Here is a 10,837-nt window from a genome sequence, read left to right on the forward strand (position 1 = left end):
ATAATATGTAAACCATATCTCAATAAACAATAAAGACTATAGTGATGTTAGGAATTAGCAATAAGTCATTTAAGAATAAATAATACTTTACTAAAAAAAATAAATAAAAGCCCATTTAAAAAGAAAAGAAAAGGCTGCCGAGTCCCTATGATGTCCCAGCTACTTTTGAGGCACCAGAAATACAAAGATGAGTGCCAGCCTGCCGCGGAGGAGCCTGTGCACACCTGTGCGTGTGCATGAGCACGTGGGCATGTGTAAGCATTGGGAATGAGAGAGGATGGAAAGTTGTAGTCCAGTTTACCAAGGGCAGGTTTCTTGGCAATGAGCAATCAGCTGGAGACCGTCAGACAGCAGCGGGAAGGGGCACCCTTGTTGAGGGAGCAGCCTCGAGAAAGACACATGCCTTCCGCGTCAGTGCCGGACGCTTAGAGATACAGGAAGGCATTGCAGGAACCCAAGGAGGCAGGAGTTGGCTTTTTTTCTGGTGGCTCCATTGTGATTTCACAACCTGTATAGGAAAGAGGCATCTGCCTCCTGGTTACTCTCCATCTTAATCAAAGTGCTACATGGCACCCAACTTCATTTCCTGGGTGTCCTCCAAGGACTTCCCCATAGGGATTATACCCTTTGCTTCTTCCCAAACTCCCAGCCGCTCACAGGACAGTCTGCTACTACCCACACTTTCCCCAGGCCAGGCTGATCCCGGAAAGACGGCTTTCTGCTACTCAACATTTTCATGCTTGCTTTGTTCCAAACAATGAACGTGTTCCTTAGGAGGTTTCCAAAGAAGTATGTGATATCTGTTCTCACAAAATTCCAACCTGGTCATGAACATAAGGCCCCGACCAAAAATAAACATAATAACAACATAGACTGCATATGATTTATGGAAGAACTGTGGGATCCTGAAAGGCCATAGCTGGCCAGGGGCCAGCAGGCTGTGGGTCGCATCAGGTACACCTGCTGCCCTGGTACAGCCTAAGGCTAGGAATGTTTTCTCATTTTAAAATAGTCAAAAAATAGAAAGAAAAATAATACATCAAGACATCTGAAAATTATATGAAATTGGAGTTTCAGTGTTTATAAAGAAAAATTTATTGGAGCATACTCATATTCGTTCTGCTATATCTTGTCAACGGCTGATTTCTTGCAGCCAAGCAGAGCCAAGGAATCAGGAGAAACACCATACAGCCTGAAGAGTCTAACACACTTCCTTGTGTGCAAGAGAAACAATCCCTAAAACAGGGCAGCAGGCCCAGTGTGCTCAACCAACAGCAACACGACCCTCCCACTCATCAGCTTTCTCCATTTCTTGGCTCCCCAGCACTTTCAAGAAACCCTATGGCTTTGGTTGGAAAATGTTGCCACTATGGTCGCTCTGAGCAGAGGAAGATCGCCTGGGGCATCTAGAGATCCCTAGAAAAAAAAGAGCATTGAGCTGGGCTTTGAAAACCGGTAACGTTTAGAAAGAGTATCAAAGTGTAGTTTCCGAAAAATAAAAAACATGACTTGTATAAGGATCTATTCAACTAATTGATGAGAGAATGAGCAGGATGGTGAAACTAGTCCAAATAATATTTGAGAAACTGAGTGTGCACAAGCATTTGAGTAATTTGAGGCTACAAAACTAGTTAATGTCCTACAAGATGATAAAACCACAACCATTGGGGACAGAAATCACTGATATTGCTAATAGGCAAAAATTACAAATTAACATGGGGCTTCACTAAGTCTAGAGTTTCAATCAATAGTGAAAAAGGAGTCAAATAAAAACACATTCCCCTACATGATTAGATACTCCTTGGGTGGGCCAGTCACATGGTGCTCTACAGGACATTGAAAGGACATGTTGTCCTCTCCTTGCCCGAAGGACAAAGGGTAGAGAAAAGTATCCCTTTAAGGCCTTGTTCCCAGAAAATGTTGAGAGGTGAGAATGTACATGGGTTCTGGGCCCGTTTTGGAGGCTGGCCCCTCCCCAGGAGCTGGTGAGGCTCCAGCCCTGCATTCCTGTATAGAAGCAGCTGCCCTCTCCTTGATCATGCTTCCAACCTATGCTGTATATTTGACCTTCTCAACCAGAATTGTCCCAATTTCCAAGGGAATAAATATTAAGTTTCCCTTTACCCTTTGAAAAGCATTTATTTAAGAATTTTTATTTATTCATGAGAGAGAGAGAGGCAGAGACATAGGCAGAGGGAGAAGCAGGCTCCCTTAGGGAGACGGATGTGGGACTTGATCCCTGAACACCAGGATCATACCCTGAGCCGAAAGCAGAGCTTAACCGCTGAGCCATCTAGGCGTCCCTTTGAAAAGCATTTAAAGACCGAATGTCCAAAAACAACCCTAAAGAACCAAAGAAACGACAACATGAATTCATTTTTGTCCATCTTATAAAAAAATAATGGCATGTTATTACTTTTGATTTGCATTTTGCTGGCTACTAGAGAGACTCAGTATCTTTACATATACACTTTTCTGTGAATTTCCTTCCTAAAATTATAAGATTTTAGCTTTAATATTTCAATTTTTATTTTTATTTATTTTTTATTTATTTATTTTTTTGCAAACACATGAGGGTTTATTTATAAGCTCGAGCTTGGGTCCAAGTATACCCGACACAGCGGAGCAGGGACTTGGACCCCGAGGTGGGTTTCAGCTTAGTTTTTATAGGCTGGTCTAGGGGATCTTCAGAAGGGCTGGAGGAATTTCTCAAGTTCTGTTTACATTTTGATATGGGGCTTTCAAGGGCATTGAGCTCTGTTCTTATTCTAATAGGGGCTTCCTGCCCTTGGCTTGGGCTCTGTTCTCATTCTAATAGGGGCTTTCTAGGACGTTAAGCTGCAAGCTGTTTTCTTCCTGTAACTGAAGTAAGGTAAAGTTCAGCTCTTCTTCACAGGGGCCTGGGATGGCTGCACTTGTGATAACGCTGAACTCAAAGTGGAATGGCCTTAATTTTCTCGGCCTCCACATTTCCCCCTCTCAGAGGAACCTAAGGAAGGACCCAATCATGGGTCCAGGTTGCTCTCAGAGTGAGCCAGGGGGGATAATTAAACCAGGATTCTCACCAACCTTGTTGCTATTCTCGCTCCCATTTACATTCCAGCGAAGAAGCAACATCCTACGTTTAAGGCAGCACATAACCCCCCCACCCTTTGTTGTAAGAAGACTAAGTCTAATCCCCTTCTATTTTGAAGGACAACCTCGGACTAGGGAGTCTTGGAGGTGGGAGATAAGTGAGAACGGCGCAGTCTTAGCTTTAGGGGATTGTCCTTGTCTGGTTGGCTTTTCCATTCTGGAACAAAGTCCGTGAGAATGGCTGACCCAGACGTGGGTGTAGTGGGCCCAGGAGTAATCCCGTCGACCTGGAGAGTGGAGGGAGTGGTCAGGATCGCGGTGTAGGGTCCCTTCCAGCGAGGTTGAAGTGTCCGGTGTTGGTTACTTTCTTTCATCTTCCATATCTATAACAGCTCTTTCATATTTATAAAGGAAATGACTCTATCTATTATATTCATAGGAAATATTTTCTCCAGGCTGTCATTTTGACTCAGTTTACAGTGTCTTTTAACATTCCAGACATTTGAGGAAAAGTTTCCTAAGTGATAATATCTGCCCATCTTTTTCTTTAGGCTTTCAGATCTCCTATGTTGCTTAAGTGTATCTCCCATACTCTTAAAGTAATCAAGATATTCTCATAAACTGTCTTCTTATATCTTATCTTTTTTCTTACACATAAGTCTTTAATTGATCCCTAATTTAATTCTACATGTGTGAATAGGAAGCTAGTGTTTTTCTTCTCAGCCAGCTGTCCCAGAACTACTTTTCAAATGCACCATCATGCCCCCAATAGAATTAAAATGCTACCTTTGTCCTACATCAAGTTTTCTTGTAAACTCTCTCTTCTTAACTTTCATCTTGTTATAGATTAATTCCTAAACTCTTGTCAAAATCCTCTTTTTGAATACAGGCCAAAGTTTCTCCAGGTTCTTGTAACTGCATATGATTCAGCTGTTCACAGCTGTCTAGACGTGTTTGCTGAAAACAAGTGGCGCTGTTCCTGGAGCTCTGGGAACCGCGACACAGTTGTGCAGATGCCTGTCCAGACAATGCCACTGTGGTTTTCCTCTGCACATACATCTTCAAGTGGGCTCCTTCTACAGACTAATCCTTTCTAAGCATGATTCAATTAACAAGCAACGTGTTAAGGAAAGGAGATCAAACACCAAAATCTGGTTTACAGCTACAGCTACCAGGGGGTGCTCTTTCAATGTGAAAACTGTGCCAGGATACATTCATTCAAACACTTTTCATTCAATACTGAGCACCCGCTATGTGACAGCTACATTCCAGACACTGAAGGTATATAACAGTAAACAAAATAGACAAAAATCTTTACCCTTGTGGGGTGAGATGGAAGAGATGGGTAACATGTGGTAAAGTATGCAAATCATAAGCATACAGCACAGTTAACATTTACACATGTATCTACCTGTGTAACTGCCACCCACATCAGGAGAGAATATGTCCAGCTCCCCACCCCAGGCTTCCTTGTTCTCCTTCCCTCCAATGGTAAGAACACTTCAAATGTAACTACTATCTAATGACTATCAATAAATATTTGTTTTGCCAGTTCCTGAACCTTATATAAATAGAATCATAATGTGTACTGTCTTGTGTCTGGCTTCCTTCACTCCTGTTGTTGCATCCAAGTGAAATTTATTCTTTATGTTGTGTGGTATCCCATATTATGAAAATGTCACTATTTTTTATCCATTCTGGATATTTCATTATTTCCATTTTGGGGAAATTGGGAATAAAGTTGGTATGAACATTCTTATAGTGTTCTTATAATGGATTTGGCTGGTTCAATTGCACACACAGTATATTTATATATAGTAAATTATATATATATAATATATATGATATATATCATGTATGTGTATATATCGTGTCTGTTATATATAATATACTGTCTTGGTGTCTTTCATCATTCTAAGCCTCAAAAATTTTGTGTGTGTGATGGTATCTGTCCATCTTTTCTCTTAGCTTTTAGATTTCCTGTGTTGTTCATAAATCTATGTATGTTTATATAGAATATATACATATATTTATATATCAAAGAATTCATATACAAAGTATATTTTAAAACTACTGATCAATAAGAAAATGATAAACATTTCAATTTTTTTAAAAATAGGCTAAAAACTAGGACACTTCACAAAATAGAGACTATTCCAATAGTCAATAAGCACATGAAAACACACTAATTGGGAAAGGTACATTAAAATCACAGTGAAGGATCCCTGGATGGCTCAGCGGTTTAGTGCCTGCCTTTGGCCCAGGGTGTGATCCTGGAGTCCTGGGATCGAATCCCACATCAGACTCTCTGTATGGACCCTGCTTCTCCCTCTGCCTGTGTCTCTGCCTCTCTCTCTCTGTGTGTCTCTCATGAATAAATAAAATCTTTAAAAAAATAAAATAAAATCACAGTGAAATACCAGCACTCCAAGCTACCAGAATGGCTAAAATTAAAATGACCCAATATATTTCCCAAAGCAATCTACAGATTTAATGCAATCCTTATCATAACACCAATGGAATTTTTAAAACAGAGCTGGAAAAAACTATTGTAAAATTTGTTTGGAGCCACAAAAGGCCTTGGATAACCACAGCAATCTTGAAAAAGAAAAACAAAACTGAAGGCATCACAATTCCAGATTTCAAGTTATATTACAAAGTTGTAGTAATCAAAACAATATGGTATTGGCATCAAAATAAACACATAGATCAATAGAATAGAACAGAAACACAGAAATAAACCCATATTTATATGGTCAATTATTTTTGATGAAGCAGGAAAGAATACACAATGAGAAAAAGACAGTTTCTTCAATCAATGGTGTTGGGAAAACTGGACAGCAACATGCAAAAAAATGAAACTGGACCACTTACACCATACACAAAAATAACTCAGAATGGATTAAACACCTAGATGTGAGACCTTAAACCATAAAAATCCTAGAAGAGAGTACCAGCAGCAAATTCTCTGATATTATCTTTAGTGATGTTTTTCCAGATCTGTCTCTCCTGAGGCAAAGGAAATAAAAGCAAAAATGAACTATTGGGACTTCATCAAGATAAAAAGTTTCTGCAGAGTGAAGGAAACAATGAACAAAACTACAAGGCAACCTATGGAATGGGAAAAGATATTTGCAAATGACATATGTATAAAGGGTTAGTATCCAAAATTTATAAAGAACTTATCAAGCTCAACATCCAAAAAATAAAAAACTCAGTCAAGAAATGGGCAGAAGACATGAACAGACATTTCTCCAAAGAGACAGACACATGGTCAATAGAAACATGAAAACATGCTCCACATCACTTGTAATCAGGTAAACACAAATCAAAACCACAATGAGAAATCACTTTACACCTCTTAAAATGGCTAAAATTAACAAGTCAGGAAATAACAGGTGTTGGCAAGGATGTGGAAAAAGGGAGCTCTCTTACACTGTTGGTGGGGATGCAAAGTGGCACAACCACTCTGGAAAACAGTGTGGAGTTTCCTCAAAAAGTTAAAAATAGAACTATACTATGACCCAGCAATTGTATTACTAGGTATTTACCCAAAAGGTACAAACATAGTGATTCGAAAAGGCACCTGCACCCCAATGTTCACAGCAGCAATGTCCACAATAGCCAAACTACGGAAAGAGCCCAGATGTCCATCGACAGATGAATGGATAAAGAAGATGTGGTCTATATATACAATGGAATATTACTCAGCCATTGGAAAGGATGAAATCTTGCCATTTGCAATGATGTGGATGGAACTAGAGGATATTATGCTAAGGGAAATAAGTTAGCCAGGGAAAGGCAATTATCATATGATTTCAGTAATATGTGGAATTTAAGAAACACACAGATGAATATAGAGGAAGGGAAGGAAAAATAGAATAAAAACAGAAAGGGAGACAAACCATAAGAGACTCAACTCTGGGAAACAAACCGAGGGTCACTGGAAAGGAGGGAGGTGGGGGAGAGGGTTACTGGGGGATGGGCATGAGGGAAGGCACATAATGTAATGACCATTGGGTGTTATATGCAACTGATGAATCACTGAACCCTACCCCTGAAACTAACGATACACTATATGTTACCTAAATTGAATTTAAATAAAAATTTTAAACAAAGATAGCACAATTAATTAATTTAAAAAATCAAAATTAGAAAAAAACTTTTGAGTAATTTTCAATCAAGTATGTATTACCCTGGAGCAATGAGTCAACTTCTAGTTCAAACAGAAAACTTTTGGATCCATGGGACATGGAGAATATCAGTGATATCTGTAACATTTTCTTTCTATAATAAACACAATTAATATCTATTATAAAAATAAAATCATATAACAAATGTAACAAATTATTACAATATACATTAGAGATATACACCATAATACATGTTATATATAAGTACATAATAAATTATTTTTTAGAAAAAAAAACAAACAAACAGCTTGAAGCAAATACCACAAACCCAGGGTATGGAGCAGCACACTCACCACAGATGATGTTTGCAGAACATCAATTGAAGTTTGCCTTTTATGACAGTGGGTCATGGGTGGTGGAGGGAGGGAAAGGTCCCGTGACTGGGTAAGGGGTCCCAAGATGAGTAGGTCAAGACTGCAGAGCCGAGGCTGAAACCAGAAGCTACCTCCAAGAAATACAAGAACTGGAGAGGCAAGAGGAAAATGAACTGCAGGACTACAAGCCTCAGGCTGTAGAGGAAAGCAGATAGACTAAGGTAGGAACAGCTGAGATGAGATTCCTTCCACCCAAATTCCACTCTCAGGTAGTTCTTGAGCAATCAGTTAGCCAAGGAGAGAGTTTGAGAGCATGAAAATGGCTGTAACATGTGATTAAATAAGTCAACATTTATAAAGTCTAGTTCATGTTAGGCACTTCTAGGCTCTATTAACCATGAACAACAGAAATGAGTAATGTAATTGGATTGGGGGGAGAAGCGTAAAATTTCAAAAAAACCACTCTCCTTAGCATTTTAAGTGTCTCAAGTGTTGATTAGAACTAACACAAGCTATCATGAATCAGTCAAGATTATTGGGTGAAAAGAACCAATGAGAATATTTTGGGTTGGGATCCCTGGGTGGCACAGCGGTTTAGCGCCTGCCTTTGGCCTGGGGCGGGATCCTGGAGACTTAGGATCGAATCCCACGTCGGGCTTCCGGTGCGTGGAGCCTGCTTCTTCCTGTGCCTGTGTCTCTGCCTCTCTCTCTCTCTCTCTGTGTGACTATCATAAATAAATAAAAATTAAAAAAAAAAAAGAATATTTTGGGTAATGACACTCAGACGATGGAAAGTTGCCATTTATTTAGCTCATGGGAAGCTCACTTCACGTGTGCTGGATTATTATTATCCCTTGTACAGGTGAGAGTAATGAGGCTCAGATGAAAAACATACAACTACTAGCTGGCAAAACCAAGGTTCAAAAACAGGATCTGACTTGAAGGCCTAGTTTTCTTCACTATTTTGACAGTGGCCTATCAAAGAAGAAAATTTTACTCATTTATTCAAAGAAATGTTAACAAATGTCTACTACATATCAGACATTTTTTTCAGGCACTGAGAATGCAGTGATATATATATAGGATGCAACTTACTTTTTATTTAGAAATTTCCATCGCTATATGATGGCTTCCTCACTGTCCTGAAAAATACAGAGTCTGGCTGGAATCAATCTTGAGAAGAGAGAGAAAATACAGTAAAAGTAAGCATAGCCCATATGTCAATAAAATTTTATCCAGGCAATGTTATTTTCTAAATGGAATTTAATGATAGATATATAAACTGTTGAGTACTGAAATAATATGTAGGAGCAGTTTAGGCCATACTGTTGATTTAAAAAACTTTGTTACATTAATTTTTTAATGAATTTATTTTTAGTCAGCTTTACTGATGTATAACTTACATAAAATAAGATATATATTTTGGTGAGTTTTGGCAAATGTATACAAGCAACCACCACAAGCAGGACATAAATCATTTGTTAGTAATGTCAGCAGGATGGCAGAATGGGGATCCTTCCCCATCTGAACATACTGATTCAATAATGCATGGACCTATTCCATTTGTGAGAAATCCAGAAATCAGGTAAGTGGCTCCTGCATCCCAGGTGAGTGCAAAATTAGCCTAATCAAAGCCAGTAGCAAAATTGTGACATGTACTCACCATAGCACCTCCTTCTGGATCAGCGCAATGGATAAGGAGAAAATGCCCAGCTCCCAGCCTCTCCCTAGGGAGAAAAAGAGAAGACTGGACACAACACCCACATTCAGGCTTTCCAGGGAGCTGCCCCAGGAACTGCCTTGTTCTACACTAAGTCTGATGGGAAATGGCATCATTTCAGGGGGCACCGAGAACAAAGGCTATGGTTAGGCGCACTCACCATGCCACCTCCCTCCAGCTCAGTGCAGAGTGAGTGGAAGAAAACATCCAACTCCTAGTTTCACTTTGGAAAGTGGAAGTGTTGGCGCATGTGTCTGATCTTCCCAAGGGACTGGCTTTTCCTCACTTGTCTCAGAGCACAGACAGGACCCAGCACATGGACCCATAGGAATCTCTAAGAAAAAGGATAGCTCGGCAGTATGTTGCTGCTTCAGAAGATACATGGTAGAATGAACAGAGATTCCCTTTTCAGGAGAAAGAGAAGAGTGGAGTCTAAGTCCAACATTCTGACTTTTCAGGGCACTGCCCAAGGGACTAGTGTTTGTCTTGCCTGAAACCATGGAGCTTGGCATACTCTAGAAGCCTTGGCACCACTGGAAAGAAAGGAGCTGGTTCAAGAGAACCTGCACCTATAGACAGATGCCCCAGGAAGTAAAAGATTGCAAGCTCAAAAACAAAACAAAACAAAACAAAAAAACACCTGGCAAATCCATCCAGTTCAGAATTACCATGAAGCTGAGAATACATATCACAGAAAAGGTTTGAGAGGTCTTCAGGTTGAAACAGAAGGGTGCTAAAAGCACCACCAAAGCACATGAAAAGTGGAAAGCTCATTGGTAGAGGCCAATATATAGACAAACACAAAATACTGAAATGCTGCACAAGTGGTATGTACATCACTTCTAATGCTGTTAGAGGAGTTAAAACAAAAATGAGGGATCCCTGGGTGGCGCAGTGGTTTGGCGCCTGCCTTTGGCCCAGGGCGCGATCCTGGAGACCCGGGATCGAATCCCACGTCGGGCTCCCGGTGCATGGAGCCTGCTTCTCCCTCTGCCTGTGTCTCTGCCTCTCTCTCTCTCTCTCTGTGACTATCATAAATAAATAAAAAAAAAAAAGAAAATAACTTTAACTATAAAAATACGTTAATGGATAGTGGCTCAGTTGTTGAGTGTCTTCCTTCCGCTGAGTTCACTATCCAAGGACCCTGGAATAGAGTCCCTCATCAGGCTCCCCTGCCCAGCGGGGAGCCTACTTCTCCCTCTGCATGTGTCTCTGCCTCTCTCAGTGTCTCTCATGAATGAATGAATGAATGAATAAATGAATAAATAAATAAATAAATTTCAGAAAGATGTCATTTGTGACATAATAACAGACTGGGAGGCAGATGTAAAAATGTACTTTTGGTATGTATGCAGCTGAAATTAAGTTATCAGCTTGAAGCAGGTTGTTATAACCATAAGATGTTTTTTGTCAACCCCACAATATTCACAAAGAAAGTATCTCAGGAAGCTACATAAAAGAGAATGAGAGTAGGATGAAAACATGTCACACATATAAACAAAATCAGTGAAACACCGAGGAAGGCTGCAGGAGAT

The 10,837-nt window shown here is 39.9% G+C and overlaps 1 protein-coding gene across 1 annotated transcript in view; it reads right to left on the reverse strand.

Moving 5' to 3' along the window:
• The window catches only part of MMP12 (matrix metallopeptidase 12), a 39,496-nt gene extending 31,586 nt beyond the window's left edge, over positions 1-7,910 (reverse strand). Inside the window, exon 1 of the mRNA XM_072812266.1 lies at positions 7,562-7,910. Coding sequence (XP_072668367.1) covers positions 7,562-7,618 — 57 coding nt within the window. The 5' untranslated portion in view covers positions 7,619-7,910. The remainder of the gene's footprint in view (positions 1-7,561) is intronic.
• Between the last annotated feature and the right edge of the window lie 2,927 nt (positions 7,911-10,837).

This window comes from Canis lupus, chromosome 3 (genome assembly GCF_048164855.1).
Source record: "Canis lupus baileyi chromosome 3, mCanLup2.hap1, whole genome shotgun sequence".
Taxonomy (NCBI): Eukaryota; Metazoa; Chordata; class Mammalia; order Carnivora; family Canidae; genus Canis; species Canis lupus.